General features: G+C 36.5%; 2 protein-coding genes and 1 long non-coding RNA gene across 7 annotated transcripts; 1 reads left to right on the plus strand and 2 right to left on the minus strand.

The window, feature by feature from the left end:
- The first annotated feature begins 79 nt into the window (after positions 1 to 79).
- On the plus strand, positions 80 to 736 carry LOC125198340. 2 transcript variants are annotated; one of them, XR_007172392.1, is made up of 4 exons: positions 80 to 237; positions 339 to 477; positions 577 to 640; positions 725 to 736. It is a non-coding gene; the product is annotated as an uncharacterized LOC125198340 (long non-coding RNA). The 2 variants fall into 2 exon arrangements; XR_007172391.1 differs by lacking the exon at positions 725 to 736 and having other exon boundaries at positions 577 to 677.
- A 1,216-nt stretch (positions 737 to 1,952) lies between these two features.
- On the minus strand, positions 1,953 to 5,952 carry LOC125198341 (dnaJ homolog subfamily C member 8-like). Its single transcript, XM_048096703.1, has 6 exons — positions 5,685 to 5,952; positions 3,926 to 4,016; positions 3,772 to 3,832; positions 2,758 to 2,835; positions 2,147 to 2,605; positions 1,953 to 2,007 (listed from the first exon to the last, which is right to left on the minus strand). The coding sequence occupies exons 1-5, from the start codon at positions 5,807 to 5,809 to the stop codon at positions 2,550 to 2,552; spliced, it is 411 nt and encodes a 136-aa protein (XP_047952660.1). The 5' UTR covers positions 5,810 to 5,952; the 3' UTR covers positions 1,953 to 2,007; positions 2,147 to 2,549.
- Positions 5,953 to 9,063: 3,111 nt separating this feature from the next.
- On the minus strand, positions 9,064 to 13,009 carry LOC125198344 (E3 ubiquitin-protein ligase RHF2A-like). 4 transcript variants are annotated; one of them, XM_048096705.1, is made up of 9 exons: positions 12,813 to 13,009; positions 11,580 to 11,708; positions 11,433 to 11,479; positions 11,055 to 11,117; positions 10,871 to 10,979; positions 10,394 to 10,773; positions 10,203 to 10,307; positions 9,649 to 10,023; positions 9,064 to 9,354 (listed from the first exon to the last, which is right to left on the minus strand). In XM_048096705.1, the coding sequence occupies exons 2-8, from the start codon at positions 11,706 to 11,708 to the stop codon at positions 9,696 to 9,698; spliced, it is 1,161 nt and encodes a 386-aa protein (XP_047952662.1). In that variant the 5' UTR covers positions 12,813 to 13,009; the 3' UTR covers positions 9,064 to 9,354; positions 9,649 to 9,695. The 4 variants fall into 4 exon arrangements, with proteins under 4 accessions (XP_047952662.1, XP_047952663.1, XP_047952665.1 ...); XM_048096706.1 differs by having other exon boundaries at positions 11,580 to 11,726; XM_048096708.1 differs by having other exon boundaries at positions 11,580 to 11,731.
- Between the last annotated feature and the right edge of the window lie 7,636 nt (positions 13,010 to 20,645).

A 20,645-nucleotide genomic window follows, 5' to 3' on the forward strand; every position in this document is an offset into this window, starting at 1 on the left:
AATTTTTTTACATTAAGGTGTTTTGTTGTCTAGTATAGAAAGGAACAGTGTTCATCATTGGATCCAGTTGTTTTATTGCTGATAAAAGTTCCTTTTTCCAGCCTGATCGTGTTATGGAATTTTGCAATAACAATGATCTCCAGTTAATTGTTCGAGCACATGAGTGCGTGATGGATGGATTTGAAAGATTTGCGCAGGGGCACTTGATCACACTCTTTTCAGCAACGAACTACTGTGGTATGTTCTGACGTATCAAGCGTTATGGCCAATCTTATTTCCTCTCAGAAAAGTTTTATTTTTTTGGGGTTATAATATTATTGTTTTTCAAATTTCTGTAGGTACTGCAAATAATGCCGGTGCTATCTTGGTCTTGGGTAGAGATTTGGTGGTTGTACCTAAACTAATTCATCCTTGCCGCCTGCAATTTCATCTCCTGAAACTTCTCCCGAACGCCAGATAGAAGACACATGGATGCAGGTACGATACTTAAATTATCATGCATACATTCTTAATCTGCAACATGTCGTTGAAAGCATCATATGCAATGAGATTGATCATCTCTCCCTTTGGAATCAGGAGCTGAATGCCAACAGACCACCGACACCAACCAGAGGCCGCCCTCAAGTTGCTAACGATCGAGGTTCTCTCGCTTGGATTTAGGTTCCACTTGCAGAATGTTTTCTTACTCTTCTTCTAAGCTCATGCTAACACCTGGGATTTCCAGTGGCTTGTCCATGCATGTACAATGAGAATCTCTCACCGAGCTTCGGAATCTTCACATTCGGAAGGACTCACGAGATGACTGGAGAAGTCGGACCGCACTTGGCCATGATGCAGGCGAATCGGGCTCAGAACGACCTGCTCGGCATGCAAGTCGTGAGGTCACTGCGATAGCTGCTCAGTCTCGTTAGCTCTAGTTTTTTGGTCATGTAGATGTATTGTCTTTTTTGTCATTTGGTGATGTATGAGTGTCTCTTCATGTATAATAGATGGTGCTTGCTTGCTTGTATAATTCTTATTTTTAATCATACTGTGTATCAAATAAAATATATCCCTTTTTGATTGACATTTGGTTTCAGACCTATCAAATGGAAATGGAGCTTCTACCCCTTACTTCCTCGTTTCCTATACCCGTTATCGAAATATATACTAACAGCAAAGAATTATATGGAACTATGATAAGCAACTGGTATTAATGAATATTGTACATGTCATCATAAAGGTGTTTGTCTGTTGTTTGAGAGATGACTAGTTAAATTGGCACAGAATGCTAAACGATTACTAGACACTACATCTCAAACAGACTAGTTTCACTTGTTATGGTCTTTGAACATAGACTTGTTGGAACCTCGTCTTCAGCGTTTAGTGGTCTTTGAACATACGACTTGTTTGGATCCTCCGTCTTCAGCTTTGGTGGTCGAAGCTCACCCTTCTTAGCCTGTAAAATTACCAAGGCAAGTACTAATTTAACTTGTTACTGCTAACTAAAGGAGTGAATAAAAATTCTAGAAACATATAAACTTGTATGATATAAAGCCAAAGTGTGATCAAGCTAACTTCTAAGTTCTTAATACAGATGGTAATTCAAAGAACTCTGACTTATTAACAAGAATTTTGTGAACTTCAATATAATGTTGATATTATGTGTATATTTAATAACAAGATATGCATGATAGATGTTCTATAAACCCAAGACCAATGTATCATAAGCAATGTAAGAATATGATCTTACCTTCTTTCCTCCTTCATGAAATCCCTCCAGCTAGAAACCTATTAGTTAAAAAATAAAACCTATGTAATTAGACCAACCCAAGTGTAATGAATATCTAGTTTGCATTTATCGAAAATGAAGAACTAATTCTGTTCTGATTGCTTTGCAATGCAGACAATGTAGTACATTACGGACACTAACCCATTTTCTCTTGTCTTCCCATGCTCCTCGTGTTCAGTCCCACATTTCCTTTGTTCTGCTTCATCTTTCTTTAATCTACCTTCTTCCTCTGATATCTACGATACACATAAGATAACACTTTAGAACAAAACAGTAAACAACTAAAGGCATAGAAATTGCCTAGTTATATTTGCAAAAAACTGAGCTAATCATGATGTAACAACTAGGTTTGAAGTTCCTGACGGAGAAGCATACCCTCATCTGCATCTTTCTCCTCCTCCACTCTTGATCTGTTAAGAGTTCTCGAACTTTCAATTTCAACTGCTGCTGGAATTCCTCTGATCGTTCATATTCCTGCTCATATTTCCCCTGTTGTTGCATAAAAGTGCAAGCACAAAATATGTTGGTAATATGTTGAACTTCTATATAGCGCATGAGTTCAATTATATAATTAGCCAAAGAACTGTCTTCATTACAACTGGAAATAATAGCGACATGTGAGGGGCAAAGGTGAAAATACTCATTGAAAGAGAACGGAGAGTATTTACTTTTGTGAATACAAGTATAACTAACAAATTCAATAGCTCAATAGCATACTTAGATAATCAGGAAAGTTACTTGAGTTGAGAAAATGGTTTTACCTCATCCACTAATGATTTTAATTTGGTTGCAGTGTCTTTTTCAGCTGCTTCTTCCTTTTTGCTCTAAGTTCCTCTGCAACACATATTAAATCATAATCTTCTTCAGAAATTCATTATTGTAAACTACTATAACAAGCCAAAGAAGAGGTCATAACATGATGAATAGTGAGAAAGAGAAACTGTTCCATCAGAGAATAGGATGAAAAAATTAAACAAGTACAGTACCTCTTGCAGCATTAACCTGGTTCAGAATATAATCCCTCTCTTGTTGGTCAAGTAATAGTTGCTGAGCTTTAGCTAAAGCTGTTCAGAGAAACAAAAGTCCAACTTCAGAACTGAATGTTTTTTTTAAAAAGCAGTAGCTGGAGGAAGATTCTTATAGTGTGACCAATATTTCAGAGACAAATAGTATTTTTTTAACCAAATTAGTAACATGGAATAATATTAAGTATAGAGCTTGGTCAACAGTTGCAATGCTGCATTAAGCTCGTGGTACTGATCAAGGCCACATTGTCAGAAGTGAAAATTGGTATATTACTGATCAAACAATATCTTTTCCTTCCAAGATTAAGGGTTGTGTTTGTAATACAATAGTACTATTACTTCATTATCTTTAATAGGGAGGACCACTATGCACTGTACTAAGTTACTAACCAGACTTTGATGGAGACATGTCAATCAAGAACTAAGCACATATATAATTAAGCGTATGAAATATGAAAAAAGCACATAATAAAGCATATGAAACTGAAAAACTCCAACACTAAACTACTCATAACATAGTCTATAAAGAAGTACTATCAAAGATCTCAAAGTTATGCTCCATATGAACACAACTAAATTGAATAAAGGTCCTCAAATAAGTCGTAAGTGTTGACATTGTAGAGTTGGCTAAAAATCTTTTAGACTTATGTGCTCAACTTCGATGCTTCATTACTGTTTCTGAAACAATACAAATCTTCTCATAACAAAAGGTAACCAACAGTCCAACACTATTCTATGAAGCATTAGCAGGATCTATGAACATGATCAAATAGAGTACATTTTACTTGCAAACTTCTAAGTAGTAACTTGCCATTTTGGCATATTGCTTTAGTATATCAGTAGTTTCAGTATAATAAAAGTTACAGGGGGATGAAAAGCAGTTCAGTACAAGTTTGTGCTTTTTGCATCCAACATAAAATAAAGTTAGTTTGATAAAGAGGGAATTCTTCAGAAAATAATAACAGCAAAAATTACCTCCAAATGCCTCCTTAGCTTGTGGATGTTTGCATTTGTCAGGATGAACAAGCAATGATAACTGTAAGAGAAAAGACAGCATTTCACCTGCAATTATTTCTCACATATACAAATTAGCCTGTACTTAGCATATTCATAAAAACTAGAAAATCACCTTGCGATATTGCCTTTTCACATCTTCTACAGAGGATGTAAATGGAAGGTTAAGATACTCAAAAGCATTTAACTTGAAACATGAAAGGATCCTACATCAGCCAAACATTAAATGATATGTCAGCTGGAAGTAAACAACTAATATAGATAACTAAATTGAATGAGAATGGACAGTAAGAAGACCTACTAGCAGATAGGTCAATAACTTTGACAAAAACAACAAACTCTGCTTCTAAATATCATGCCCAAAATGCTAAATTGAGCTCATGTTATATATTGGTAGTAATCATTCTATTAATATTTTCAGCAAAGATAGCACTAATTATGAAATCTGCCTCAGTCTCATCGCATTATTCGTTCATGTGTTATCAATTGATGACATGCATATATAAATGATGTCACCTACAAAGATAACATATTTATAATAATAGCAGCCTCAAAACATACATAGCACAAATTTACTAGATGAATCATGAACAAAGAATCAGAAACCTACTAAAAATGCAATTCAGGCAATCTTGGTTTCATCGGTTTATACTCTGCTGTTTTAGATTCTTTGTCTGATTCTAATGCACTAGACTCAGTGGTTCAGTCAGTATTCAGTAAGAGACCTAGGTCCTTAGAAGAATAAGGAAGGCTATACTATTAGCTAGATGGACAATTGAGCAGCCAAAGCTTCTCTGCCCTTATAGTGGTGCTATATACTTGTTCCTTATGTCAGTGACAAAATTGGAAGCCCTACAAAAGAAAAAAAGGCATAGACGCACAAAGGGATATGAATACATAATACTAAAGGTCTTAGAAAATAAAACGGACACATTTCTGCGTCCCACAGTAACCAATAAAAAAAAGAAAGAAGATGAGCACTTTGAACTAGTTATTCCCCTCTCATTAGAACATTTCCCACGGATGAAAAATCATGTACCTCAACAACCAAAATATATCCTAATCAAACATGAAAAACCAACTGCACCATGCCTTGGTTGGCCTTTCATAACGAGTCAGGGCCCTCAGGGGTGTAGCCACTAGCCAATAAGAGATCAATAATATTTGGTACATGAAGACTTAGGCCCCTTAGGTATATAATAATAGATGATTGTAGTATCAGAACCAATACAAATTAGTAGCCTAGGAAGACAAGAATCATTGCAAGATACCAGTTAGCTTAGTCATCTTCCAGTAAGAATATGTAATGACTATAAGACCATCATCGACATGAAGATAGGGGTAAATCGGTTCCTTACGCACCATCCAAAAACCAATGCAAAATCATATAAAGCTCATATATCAAGAAACTCAAAAGTAACATTCACCCCTAAGCCTAGCTTTGGCTAAGGAAAAGGTGACCGGGAATTTTAAGCGAATGCGACAATCACCTCGGAGGCAATCTAAAAAATCAAACAAAAGTTTTTACAACAATTCCAGCAGAAGAATGCATCTTGCTGATTATTAGATCCCACCATCCAAAGATTCCCCATTTCATCAGACTGAAATTCAACTGAAACTAGAAACACTACACGATTCCATTTTCAAAATTTCTCAGGAACAAATACAACTAGGTTGAAAACCATTGGATATGCGCCCAATGAATACATAATGCACAAAAAAGGTACATGACACACACAACAAGTTCCAAGCTCTCTCTATCAATATTGAGAACCAATTTCTTCTCACAAGAAACAAAAAAAAAAAAAAAAAAAAAAAAAAAAAAAAAATTGATTAACCAACCGCGAAGTAATAGTATTAATTTAAAAATTAACCTGCTAACTTCGTTATCGCGCTCGACCTCGCTGACCTCGGAGAAGAATTTCTTGAGAAGATCATCGTTGAGGGCGGAAGCAGCGGCTGCGGCTGCGGAGGAGGTGGCTTCACTGACGTCACCCATCGGATGTTTCTGATCTTCTCTATTCCCGATTTCCCGTTGTAATAACAGCTCACAAAAATGACAAAACAAATACAGTTTATAATTTGGGGATGAATCCTCTGATGAAATAACTTTTTAGTTTTAGGGCTTTCAGTTTAATTTCATAATTTGTGGAAAACTAAATTATTAGTTTTATTTTTCTATTTTAATCAGGCGAAATAAATTTGTGTCTCTCCATTTATGCTGAATCACTAATAAAATAAACTCCTTTTCCACTAATGATATTTCAATTACTATTAGTACTCTCTATTTCACGTTACTGATCTTACATTAAAACTAACTTATCACCGCCCACTAATAATAATGTGCAAACTTTATTTGTAAAGTGTTACCCCATATTTTCTTTTATAGAGAATGCTGAGCCTAACTCAAAATTTTTAACCATACACATACACCTACACGGCTACGCCATTCATCTTATAATATGCATACAGTTATTTTCCATAATTAGTATACAAGGCTCATAACTGCATTAGTTGTTCCGATTTGAATTGAAACCAATGGCTTTTTCTTGATTTTCATTCTTTTATATTCAAAACCAATAGTTTGCGATTTGAAAATTTTGAAATTGTAATCAGACCTCCTAATTCACAGTTTTGGTTTTGATTCGACATGTTGACCGATAAGTCGTATTCTAAGCCTTGGTTACTGGTCAGTATGTCGTTGAAATGCATGTATTATCTGCAAAACAATTGCTCAAGTGTGCGTGGATTAAGGGATCCAAGTCAAGGGAGACGATTCGGATGACGCAAGTGAAAAGGACGCCGCGAAGGGTGCAATACTAATCGATGCATGCCAGAGAAAAGGCTCGAGATGGAGAAGAAGGATAGTCGGGATGATCATTAACAATGGCATAAAAGTCAAAACGTGAAGGAAGTCTACCCTAAAAGCAAGGGCAAGCCTCCCTATAAAAGAAGCCACTTGGAGAGAGAGAATAGAGTTGGTTCCTTAGAGTTCGGTTAGGAGTTCTAAGTTCTCGGTTCTCAAAACACACTTAGTAGAATTCTCTCTAGAAGATCGCCTCTTCAAGCATTGTCCAATCTCTCGTTCCTCGCCACGCCTATGGTCACTTGATGTCCAAGAGTCTGCCGGAGAAGTCATCAATCCACCGTTCCAGTCAAATTTTGCCGTAGTAGTATAGCAAAGATCATCGCCCGGAGTGGCAAAACAATCGTTATTTTGCTTTCTAGTTTAATCTTTACCTGCTTTCGTCGTTGGATTTGTTGCAAACATTTATCTTTGTTGCCTTTTGAAGTACTTGGTGAAGATCCAAACGTTTTAGTTATGAAATTTCTATTCCGAATGTCCCTTTGGTTTGAGTTTGCTTCATTTTGCCCAGGAAAGTTAGATCTAGTTGTTGCTTTTAATTTCTAAGTGTTTTCTTGTCTGGAATTGTTGATCTGAAGTTGTAGTCATGTTTCCATTCTAAATTTCGTGCATGAGTTTTCTGTTCTGCGTTGTGATCACCACCTTGCATGTTAGTCAGTAGAAGTAAAACTGCAGTTTCACCGTTCATTTTAAGTTTGAGCATTTTAATCAATGGATCTTGAGTTCGAAGTTATGAATCTGAGTTTAGTTATGGTGTTTGTGTTCATATGATTTTTGTTAATACTTGGTGAAGAAGAAAACGTCAAAATCAACTTTAGTTTGGACCACTTTACTTTTAAGTTACTTTTGCTTTTGCTCCACTACTTTTCAGCTTGTACGTGTCCAGACCTGGTCAGAGAGCCACCTAGCCACTGTGATATACCTCACATTGCCTAAATTTCCTCTTTTAAGAATCGTCTACTTTTCATATGCTTCTGAGAGACACCTTGTCCCCTATTTTCACGAACACCACACATGCCTCGTTATTTTCACGCCTACTAGTCAGTAGAGTACCACTTTTATTTCTTGCCTAGGTAAAATCTCAACCCCAGCGTGGTAGCTAACCAAAAACACCCAGAAAAGTCACCACAGTTATCCGAGCGTGTCCATCCTCGTGTGAGGATTCGAGGAACCTTACCTCCACTATACTAACCGGTAGAAGTGGGCTGAGGAAACTTGCTTGAAGCCGGAGTCCAGGTTATTACGTCACAAACGGCTCAGCTGAGTCGGGAATCTCTTCCTGATCAGTTGGATACATTCTAAATTACAACCGAAAAACCAAACAGGCCTTTCATTGACCATGGTTTTGGTTCCAATACATTGATTGTCGATTTAATTAGAGCATCCACAATGGAGGCTAGCGGATAGGCCTGGCCCGATGTGCGGGCATAGTCAGATCCGCTAGCTTCCATTGCGGCAATTTAGGCTAGCCGATCGGCGAGTTCTAGCAGATTCAAGAAGCGCTAAATTGACCGGGCTGCAACAGATGTGCTAGCCGCCATAGTAGGCTCGATTTGCGGACGCTAGCCGGTTGTATTTTTTTAATGTATTTTTTTATGCATTTTTTATTTATTGCATTTTTTATTACATTTTTAATGTATTTTTGAATTTTTTTTAATTATGTAATTTTTTTTAGGAGGAGGGAGTACCTTTTTTTAATTTATATAAAATTATTGTATTTTTTATTGCATTTTTTAATGTATTTTTTTAATAAATTAGTGAGGAGTAGAGTGAGGCGGGGGCTCGTGTGTGGAAGTCCGGTTTTTTTTTAATTATGTAAATTTTTTTAATTAATGTACTTTTTAAAAAAAATGAAATTAATGAATTTTTCCGTATATGTGTCGTAAATTTAATTCCGTATTGTGTTTAATTCCATAAACTTAGTTGTTTTTTAAATTTTGTTTGTTGTGTCTAGCTATGACTAGCCTATTGCTTGTCCTGATGATGTGGCAGGAGGAGTTTGTGGCTAGGCTAAACTCATTGTGGATGCTTTTACGACTTGAACGGTCAGTTCCAATTCAACCATGCACCACTAGGTCTAGGGGAAACATCATTTTTGTGGAGAGACTTAATTGAATTGATTCAAGATCAATCGAAGCAAGTCGCAAGCCCTTGATCCCTAACAATTTATCTTGAATTGACTGCAGAGTCAATAAGTTATTGTTGTTTTAGGAAAACGTAGTCAATTTATGCGTTTGATTGATCAATTTACGGTACTCCGTAGTTTATGTGCTATTCCTAGGATATGCATATGCTACTATATACTTCTACTGGTTTGTAGTTACTTAGTACTTAATTGTTGATTATTTAAGCGTAATTCATCATATTCCATAAGTAACACTAAAGCATATCAATGGCTGGTACATGTGCCGAATTTCACATAAACGAAGCATCAACCAACCACAAGTTTTGATGGTTTGCTGCTCAATTCAATGGATGGTTCACGTAATTGTTTTGCACCAGTTCAACAAAAACGCATAAACTATAGGGGATTACAGGCCAAAATTTACAGCTCTATATATTTGTGTATACATCGCAATTCAAGATCCTTAATTTATTGCAATCATGGATTTAGCATTACCACTAGCCCCACGAATCACTGTAGCGGCATCCTCCGAGGTAGAATTAGCCAGACGTCACTGTAGCATCATAGCATTCGATCAACAACAGTAGGGAGGTAAATCAAGCAAGCATCATTACAAACCAATGTTGGGTCACTATTATGCAAGATAAACTTTCCTTGGATCCCAATATAGAGGGACATGGAAAAGGAAGATATTCATCATAATACCGGGATGAAACCAAAAATACCATTAATTTTCATGGAAATCCAACAGTGATGCAAATTTAGAAGGACATAAAGATCAATCACAACCTGACCTAAGGTTGATTAATTGAGCATGCAGGGTAAACAGGCCAAAATAAATACTCACTGAGCAAAAGAAGAGCAATGAAGTTGATGAGATAGTTGAATCAACACTTAGGTTGATGCAGGACTAGCAGCAGTCGGAGCTTGTGCCTCATCCTCATTCAAAGAAAGATTGCTTCCCATCACAAAGACCTGACGTTCACTAGAATCTGGTGACCTGGTATCTTCTACAGTACGTGAGGCAGTTGATGTGTTGGTTCCACCATGTTGTGCTATTTGAAGATGATCCATCATTCGTGACATAGTAGCAATTCCAGGACTGCTAGTATTCCTCTGGCCAGCTTCAAGAACTTCACTGTTGGGTTCAGGCGTAGAATTGTTGCGAGCAAATAGTCTTTCCTTCCAACCTCTTGTGCTCTTCGTTATGGACTCTTTGTATCTATGAATACAGGAAAAAATTATTCAAATTCAGTAAATTACTCATCCAACCAAAAAATAATTATTGCCTTAGAGAAAATTTTCTTATTACAATTTCCTAGCACCGGGCATCCAGTTTTTTTAGATGGTTTTCCTTATAATGACTTAGAAAGTGAACTATATAGACAAAATTCCTTGTACCTAGTTGAAAAAGCACTTAGCCGAGATTTCAGAGAATCTGAAAATGTCTGGAAATCTGAAGGTCCAGCTCTCTCTTGACTGTTGGGAGAAGTGTGGGCAGGAGACCTAGAAAAGAGAATAAGATTTAAGTATGACTGAGTGAACTTTTAAAGGTAAACTGAAAGAAATAAACTACAAATATCTGTGCATACCTATTGCTTGAAGATGTCCCATATTGATATGTCACAGGACTTGATCCCGAGGGTGGAGTCCCAAGCTGTTCAGCTTGAGCAGTAGAAGACCGTGAAATAAAATTTTCAGAATCCCCTCCAACGGTCATATATGGAGAATTAGAGCCAGTGGCAATAACTTCAGGTGGGGGGCTACTGCCTTCTCTATGAGGAAGGGAAGAAGCAGCTGAAGCCTCGTTAGGATGAGTTGAGAATACCAAAAAACGAGGACGGCCATGAGAAGTTCTATGCCTCTGACCCTCCCTCCTAGAGAGCTGACGAGCCCTCCCCATTGCAGCAGCAGCAGCTATGTGCTGAATAATGCGTTCTTCAAGTTCAGACTCACTTGCATTAACTGGCAACTGAATCAGAAATTTCAGATAAACCCTGTAACTGTTATAGCCATTTTATAGAAGATCAAAGATGAGTACGATGTAGAAAGTTATGGGAGTAACTAACATGCTGCAACTCAAAGTCCCCTAAGGCTGGATGATGAAACATAGTTGTATTTCTGGGTGGATTCATTTGCATATTCCTCTCCTGCTCCACAGCATCAAGCAGTTCCTGGCTGCCAAATAAGCACACAATGAGAACCCCGAGAGTATCATGGAGTTAAAGCACATTAAATAAATGGAAAGTATACCTGCTGGGATCCTTCAAGCCAATAGACTGCCAACACATAGGGCACTGGGAACTTCTTTGGCACCTAAGAATATTTTATAATGTTATGGCTAATCCATCCGCCAGTAGTCAAATTTCAATAAAATAAAACAAAAAAGAAGAAAATGGGGAAAACTAGAAAAAGATTAATGAACTACGAGTAATTCAAAAGAGCACAAATTTGAAAGCCTGTGGCTTCACTCATCTCTCGCCATGCCAGTATGATATTAGCAGTTGGTAGGAAATATAAATGAAAGTCTCATCACCAGACATGGAAAAACCACGGATATCAGGATATCAATATTGCTATGAAAATCAGTAGGAACTAGGAACTTTATTTATGGGAGAGGAAGTTTGCTACCATTCAAGAATGCACTGTAGATGAAACTCGTGCTTGCAAGTAGTCAGCTGAATCAGAGAAAAATTAATCAGTTAAGCATAGGTTAGCTCCAACACTTCGCCATCAAAGTAATAGATTGTGTTATGTACCCTATTGATCAGTTCATACCGTAGAAGGTTCACTATCACAAAAAGCTTCAAGACATATGCTACAAGCATCATCACATGCTTCCTGAATTCCACCTTCCACAAAAGCTGCAGCAGAAGTCAAAATGCTCGATACATTTCCTTCTTCCATCTGTCGCGAAGTTGAAATCTTTACTAAATCATATTGCACAAAATGTCCAAGCATTAATTTAAGAGATCCGAAAAAAATAAAGGACATTAGAGCTCAATCAACAAAAATTAGAGAGTGCAGCTTCATCATTAACATAAAAATTAAGAGGTGATGGTAAAGCAATGCTAAACAAAAGAAACAACACTAGACTTCAAGGAGATAAAATCACATACTCCATATAAAAGAGTGAAGACAGAAAAGGGAGAATAAATCAACTTTATAAGGTACCAAAACTAAATAGATTGCCGATTAGAGCTGGTTTACAGAAAATATTTCCTAATGGGGGATCAACAGATTGGAGAAAAGAGTCTTGTAGTATCTTGCCTGCCAATAGTTAGCTCCTTCACTTATTTCTTACATATTAGCCAACATGAAATCACTTCACTGATAAACTATGTCTAAGCTCTATTGAATTGTATAAAAGTAGATTATAGTACTATGATATCTTAACCAAAAAATCCAGCACCACTGCCACAAAACAACTTAAACACCAGCACCATGCCAAAGGTAAATCAAACAGCGGTAATTCATGTCATATTCAGAGAGGTACCGAGGAGATGTACTTGAAACCTACCACCAATTGTCATCAACAAAATGGATAAAGAGAAAAGGTGCAGTTATGTTAAGCCAGTGTTAAGCCCTTAAATGAGCGAGCAAACGAAATTCCCATACATTCAACCAAGATTAGAAGAGCCCCAAAAATAAGTCTTTACACCAACAAATTTAACACAGCCAAACACATTAATAGCCTGAATAATAGTAGCAGTTTAAAAGGAAAGCAAAATCCATTACATTCAGCAGAAGTATCAGAAATCCCAAATGCTCACGACGTCAAAAAAATAAGTAGATAAAAGGCCACCAAAATAAAAGTTCAATTCCATCACAAATTCCAGAAAAAAATCCAAAACATTCAAAACATTTCAAGAAGCTCAATTCCATCATCCAACCAAAATAAACATACCTTTAATGTTCCAAAACTGAACAAAAGATAAACAGCCGGCCCATGAAAGGGCGAGAAAACTAACTCTCTAAATAGCTATGGCTAAAAAGATAAGTAACAATTACCTCCAAAAAAATTTAGACTTTGACAGACTGGGGAAATTTAACAGCAGATCAAAACCGAGCAGCAGATGAAGAGGGAGGAAGAGATGATTCGAGAAAAGAGACGAATTAGATTATAGAGAAAAAAGGAATTTGGGGGTGAGAGAAGTGAGAATAAGAAGAAAGTCTTGTGGACTTTACTTTTGTTGGGTTTTGGAGAATTCTAACAATCTTCCCATTTTCTTTCTACATTTACTCTCTCGGCAAGTGGCGGTGATCATGGACTTTTTTGGCAATTGCATATGTAATTCTGTAAGGGCACGTTTGATGCCAGAGAGAAGCCAAGAGAAGCCAAGAAAAGCCAAGAAAAGGGCTTTTTACAAGGTTTTTTCTTTTGTTTGATAACATGGAAAGAATTCTTGAGGCCCGAGGAAATTTGTTAGGCCCGGGGATAGATTCACAAATTACCTTGTTTACTTTCCTCCCATTTTGGGTGGAAACTAAACTCTTTGGACAAGAAACCCAAGTATGCCCTTCACATCCTTCACCCTAATCTCATTTTCTCTCTCGTTTAATCACAGTCGCCTGCCCTCTGACCCATTCTCTCCTTCGTTTCTCTACTCCGGCGTCGGTGGTCGATAACCTTAGACCACAACCGTCCCATCTCTCTCTCCCTCTCTCCCCATATACCTGCAATGCTCGATTTCAGGCGGTGGGGCGTGGTCTTCCAGCGACAGTGAGCGGATGTAGCGGTCATTTTATTGCACAACAGATCTGAGTCTCGTCGTCCTCTTCATACTCCGAACTGATCCCCTTGGTTTCCCGGCGAACCATGGCCTCTTCCTCCTCCGTCTTTTTTTTTTTGGCAATTTTCACAATTTGGTGAGCGATTTGGTGTGGGCAACTGCCTACTATGAGCCTCTTGTTTAATTGTTGTCTCTTCATGCTCCATTCATCGCCGAATTGTTGTGGGTGTTAGAGTGCTTGGGCAAATTTTTGTGACTTGAGGCAAGTGAAGAAAAGGGATGACCAATTTTGACACTATTCAACGCAGTTTCTAGAATTGTTGCCCTCCTTGTTCTTCAATTTTTTTGATTTACTTTTTGGAGTCTTGTGCTTAGGATTTTAATTAAGGCACCGATGAAAAAAAAATTTAGATGTGGGCATCTTATTGTTTTTTATTGGTCGAATTTTGTTCTTGTTAAAATATCCTTCAATACTTCACTCATGTTTTCTGGATAATCATTAATTAATTAGATAATAATTAGTAGTAATTTTGATAATTTAAAGTAGTGGTAAACTTAAAATAAAACAAACATATGTTTTCTGGATAATCATTAATTAATTAGATAATAATTAGTAGTAATTTTGATAATTTAAAGTAGTGGTAAACTGATGTAAAACAAACATATGGTGAGGGATAAAAGTGGAAGTTCACTATTTATCATGGTGCAAAATTGAACTTATCAAACACAGAGAAAAGAAAAGCTTTTCCGAAGAATTAAGAATATATTCTAAAATCTTTTCTTGAGAAATATTTTCCAAAGAAAAGTATCAAACATACCCTAAGAATAAACGCGGAAAAGAATAAACATATTTAATGAATATTTTAATGTCTTTTAATAAATCAAACAGGATTACCAAATATTCGATCTGGACTTTGCTTGAATTTGCTATCATTAAAAACAAACTTCAATAATATTATTAGAACAATTTTTTCAGTTTTTGCCTTTTTTTGGACCAAGTTCCTCTTCAGCTATTAGTAGTTGCAGCATTTTGTTCTAAAAAGTGCAAAAGTCCTTAATAGTAGTATTACATAAAAGTTTACAGTATTTCAAGGACTATAAATATAGTTCTCTCCAGTAATTAATAGTAGTACTTATATTTCATTTGTCCATGGTTAGTTGTCGTATTTCATTTTCGGTCAATCCCTAAATTCATAGTATACTACTCCCTCCATCCCATAAAGATTGTCTCACTTTGACCAGACACGGATTTTAAGAAATGTAATGAAAAGTGAATTGAAAAAGTTAGTGGAATGTGAGTCCTACTTTTATATATTAGTTTTATAATAAAATGTGAGTAAGAATGAGTTAGTGGAATATGAGGTCCACTATAAAAAATGGTAAATAGTGAAATAGAACAAACTTTGTGGAACTGACCAAAATAAAAAAATGGGACAATATTCGTAGGACGGAGAGAGTATCTTATTTCACCAACAATTTATTTTAAGACTATACAATGTTTACTAGTAGTAATTTTTTCACTTTTGAAAGTTGAAACCCAAACAGTGTGGAAAGTAAGATAAATAATTGTGGACCGTCCCACTACAAGTCGGCGGTTTCTTTTTCGGATGTTGTTTTATAAAAATAACAATAAGAGTGAACTACAAAAATAGCCTATGGTTTATGTGTTTATCTCGTCAATGAACCTGAACTTTTAAAATATTCTCAAACAACCCTGGACTAAGCGTTTATCTCGTAAATGGTCATTTTCACTGTTTTGTGACAAAAACACCCTTTTGGGGGTTTTGGGGGTTTGGGCAATTTGGTCTTTTTACATTTTAAATTTAATATTATTTCAGTGATGTACTAAATCTGATATTATTTCAAAATTATCATTCTTCTTCCTTTTTGCCATCCTTCACTTTGTTTCTTTATTTCAATATTATATTTAATTTATAAAATTAAATTTTAAATTTTGATTTTTAAATATCAATAAATCTTTTTAATTATTAAAATTAATATTAAATAACAAATTAATAGTTTTAATAAATACTTGATAGTGTCTAATATTTAATAAATAAGGTACGACGACGTCTTAGTTTTGATCAATATTTAATAGTTTTAATCATAAATAGATCATATAACACGATTTATTCCAAAATAAATATGCATCTAATGTATAGGAGAATTTGACTAAAAATATTATGAAGTTGACTAAAAATTTGATATAGGGGAATTTTTGTTGAAATTTTCTAGTTAATTTTGATTGTTTTCAGATTAATAAACGAAAATTATATTAGTTTTACGTTAGATGCATATTTATTTCGGAATAAATCGTATTATATGATTAAAACTATCAAATATTGATTAAAACTAATTCGTCGTCGTACCTTATTGATTAAATATTAGACACTATCAAATATTGATTAAAACTATTAATTTGTTATTTAATAGTAATTTTAATAATTAAAAATTTTTATTGATATTTAAAAATCAAAATTTAAAATTTAATTTTATAAAATTAAATCTAATATTGAAATAAAGAAACAAAGTGAAGGATGACAAAAGGGAAGAAGAATGATAATTTTGAAATAATATCAGATTTAGTACATCACTGAAATAATATCAGAGATATAAAATGTAAAAAGACCAAATTGCCCAAACCCCCCAAAAGGATATTTTCATCACGAAACAGTGAAAAATGACCATTTTCGAGATAAACGCTTAGTCCAGGGTTGTCTGGGAATATTTTGAAAGTCTAGGGTTCATTAACGAGATAAACGCATAGTCCAGAGACTATTTTTGTAGTTCACTCTAATAATAAATAGTTAAAGTGGAGAAAATAAAGTAAGAAAAAATGATAACAAATAGTTAAAGTGGAGAGAATAAAATAAGAGAAAATAATTTAAATTAGAGTATCTTTTCATTATATTTTTTTTTATTTTACTTTCACTCGACTTTAATTATTTACTATCATCTTTGCAAAACAATGTTCATTTATAATTGGACGGACGGATATTTGGTGAGTATGTGAAATGCTCTTGACGGTGTATTTGGACAATTGGCATAATTTATTGAAAATACCTAAATTTCGTGGACTGGTATGCATTAGATCTTTTTATTTATGACTGCAACTCACCGGGTTGTCGGATGACAATTCTTTCGACACAACCCGACTAAAAGTAGGGATAGTGGGATACCATATGGGTAATTTTTTTGAAGGATCGAACTCTATACGGATTGATAGTAGTTGGATTCAAATATACATGAAAGTAAATCGAGTAGTTATTTATAAGTTCGATGGTATTTTTATCTATTTTACGAATTTCAACTCTTAAATACAGACTTTGTGTTACAGACTCAATGTCTCGTATCAACTGTGAGAGCAACTGATGTGATATAGAATTGAGAATACCAAATCTTGGTGGACTGTTGCATGCATAAATTAGGAGTAGTAAGTTCGTGTAGTTTTAATTCGTTGCGAAAAACAAATAGGAGTTCGCTCAACCATCCATTTTTAAGGTAACAAAACGACAGAATTCGTTTTTGACTATATTTCCTTAGTTCATCTTAAATCTTTAGAGTTAGGTGCAAGTTGGTTTATTAAAACATCTTTATCATGTACATTGCTATAAAAAGAAGTCGCATATGTCAGCTGTGGCTTTGGATTTTTTATAAATAATATTACTATAAAAGAAAATTTAAAAGCCACCCATCATAGTGATAGTGGATTAGAATCCAATATTTTTTATATCATGAATTAATCTCTAGGCCAACACATAGTTAGACGTCACCAAACCGCCGAACCGGCCCGGAACCGTCACCGGCGGTTCGGAACCGGGAACCGGAACCGCGGCGGCGGTTCGGAACCGGATAGGGGTCGGCGGTTTAGGCGGGCCGGTTCAGGGTCGAAACAAAATGAGAACCGGAACCGCCGGTTCGAAACCGGCGGTTCGCCGGAAACCGGCGGTTCCAAACCGCCGGTTTCGCGGTTCCGGCAGCTTTTCAGGCGTAGGGGCGGTGGCAGCATAGGTGTGCAGGCGTAGGGTGGCAGGAAACCGGCGGTTTCTGTCAGAAACCGGCGACTAAACCGCCGGTTTGGTCGGGAACCGGCCAGAAACCGCCGGTTCCGGCAGCTTTTCAGGCGGTCTAGGCTAGGGTTGCAGAGTAGGGTGGCAGAACGGCTAGAAACCGCCGGTTTGCGCAGAACGGCTAGAAACCGGCGGTTTCGTGTCAGAAACCGGCGGTTCAGGCGGTAAACCGGCCGGTTTCAAATTTTCGAAAATTCAAATTTTTTTTTTTTTTTTTTTTATTTATTAAATCTGATTTTTTCTCCTATAAATACCCCCTCTCCCCTTCATTTCTACTCACCCCATTCTTGTGTTAACAAGGATTTCTCTTCTCAATCTCACAATTTCTCTCATCTCTATCTCCATTCTCTCTAATTGTTCAAGTTGTTTACTATATTTGTGCAAATTGTTCTTATAATTTACTTCAATTGTCTATCATAATCATCCGGTCATCCCTCACTACTCTTGTTATACTCTCTCTTTATTTTTCAATTTGCAAAAAATGTCTTCATCTCGTCGTGGTGGTGATCGGGGCAAGGGAATTGCCCAAGACCAAGATCAAAGTGGTCTTCGGAAATCAAGGCGCCCTAGTCGTCGTGAGGTTATGGATGAGGTTTCCCGACAAACCGCTATGCGTTTGCAAGTAAGTTGTTCGAATATTAATTTTACAAATTCTTATTTTTGGTACTATACATTATTTATACCGTTTATAACTTTATATATAATATTTGTAGGCCGAAGAAGATCATAGGGCTGCCATGGTACTTAGCAACATGAGCGGCGGCGAAGGTTACGAGTCTTATCACTCTTATGGTAACGTGAATTTATCATCCGACGACGACGGTGATAATGGTGGAGGATCTGCACAATATCCTCCGACGAGCGCCGGACAAGTTGGTGAAAATGATGAAGCGGTTCCTCCTCCTGAAACTCAAACCGAGCGGGGTAAGGCTAATAAGAAGGCCTTGAAATCGGATATTTTTGTTAAACATTATAAAAAAGTCCCGGTACTAGATGCAACCACTCAAAAACCGACCAATGAATTTGTCGCATATTGTAACTATTGCGATAAATCCTACCCCTTTTTTGTCGGTGGGGGCTATGGTACTCTCCATCGTCATTTAAAGGCAAAGCATCCGATCGAATATGGGACCGCCAAATCCCAAACCCAACTAAACTTCCCGTCCGGTGCGTCTGAAACAACAGGTACGCCTCTTTTTAAATATGATCATAAAGTCGCTCAAGATGCTATGGTTAGATGGGCTGCAATGAAGCATTTGCCTTTCAATTTTTTTGATGACAAAAAATATGAAGTTACTATGCAAACCGCTTTTAATGTCGGTGCTAAAAGAATACCTGCAACTTCACATCAAAGATCTAACAACAGACAATTTTTTGAGAAGCAAAAAGAAGTAACACGTTTTTTGTCCACCTTGGGTCACAAAGTAAACATTTGCTCTGATGTGTGGACTGATGCTTTTCAAAGAAATTCTTATATGGGCATTACATGTCATTTTTTGGACAATAGTTGGACGTTGCACAAGCGTTTGATTGGTTTTAGACAATTTCCTACGCCACACACCGCACCCGCAATTGCTGCTTTAATTATTCAAGTTTTGAATGAATATAGATTGTGCAATAAGGTATTTTCTGTTGGTTTTGATAATGCAACCGCTAACACTGCAAGTATTGCCGACTTAATTGCGGCTTGTGCCCCGGTTATAAATGGTAAGTACTTTCATCAAAGATGCATTTGTCATATTTTAAATTTATGTGTACAAGATGCTCTTTCTTTGTGGCAAAAACATGTTGATCCTATTAGAACTGCCGTAAATTTGATCCATTGGAAGCCTCACATTGGTAAGGCTTGGAAGAAATATTGTCATCAAAAGAAGATCAGGTACACAAATTTTACAATTGATGTGTCTACTAGATGGAACTCCACATATGATTGTTTGAACTCTACTTTGGAGCATATAGATTATTTGATTGATTTTTTTAGGACTTATCCCGTTCCTGATTTATATTTATCGCATGCATGTTGGGAGCAAAGCATGAGTTTGTTTAAATTGTTCAAAGGTTTCAAAAATGCGACTGTTGAGTTATCGGGTGTTTATTATTGCACATCTGTTCGTGTTTTAGAGCATTGCATGTATATATCACTTGGTTTTAAGACGGCTATGAAAAATTCCATTACAAATCCTGAGTTGATGTGTGTTTTATATTATATGATTGACAAATGGCTTAAGTATTTCAGTGAGATTCCAACGGTGTTTTTGATTGCAAAGGTTTTGGATCCGAAATGGAAATTAGTCGGTACCTTGAAGATTTTAGAATTTTATTACAACAATTTGAGTTCTATTGATCTTCAACCACTTCGGGATTTGCAATCCAAAGTCAATGAGGACAACAACAACAACATACGTTTGTCCGAAATATTCCAAATAAACCTCCCCAATCTCTCCGTCATCAAACATGCATTTGAGTTTGAGTTGCGAACTCTCTTTGCCGAATACGAAGCCAAGTACAACAGTACCCACCAAGTGAGACAACGACCCACCCCTCATCAACAACACAGTTTTGGGTTCTTTCAAGTTGATGACCCCGACGCACAATCCCAATTGGCCGACCTATACGGTTACACCACCAGCGGTAGTTCGTCGGCAAGGAGTACGGTAAGTGAGTTAGATTTATATTTTGACTCACGCTTTTCTTTGAATGAAGATGAAGGTCCCGTTCCCAACCAAATCGACGTCCTCGATTGGTGGGGAACACATGAGAAAGATTTTCCCATCCTTGCATCAATGGCCAAGGAGATTTTTTCAATTCCGGCTTCCACTGTCGCCGTCGAGTCCGCTTTTAGTGTTGGAGGCAACGTCTTGGACGATAGAAGAAGTAGACTATCCGGCCAAAATATGGAAGCCACCATGTTACTTGACGATTGGTGTTCGGCTGACATTAGAGATCAAGAGCTAGATTGGAACACCCAAGTACAAACCGACCAAGACTACTACCCCGACGAAGAAGAAGAAGAACAATGAGGTGGAGTGGGAGGTCTACCG

The sequence above is a fragment of the Salvia hispanica genome, unplaced genomic scaffold (assembly GCF_023119035.1).
Source record: "Salvia hispanica cultivar TCC Black 2014 unplaced genomic scaffold, UniMelb_Shisp_WGS_1.0 HiC_scaffold_1374, whole genome shotgun sequence".
NCBI classification, from domain to species: Eukaryota; Viridiplantae; Streptophyta; class Magnoliopsida; order Lamiales; family Lamiaceae; genus Salvia; species Salvia hispanica.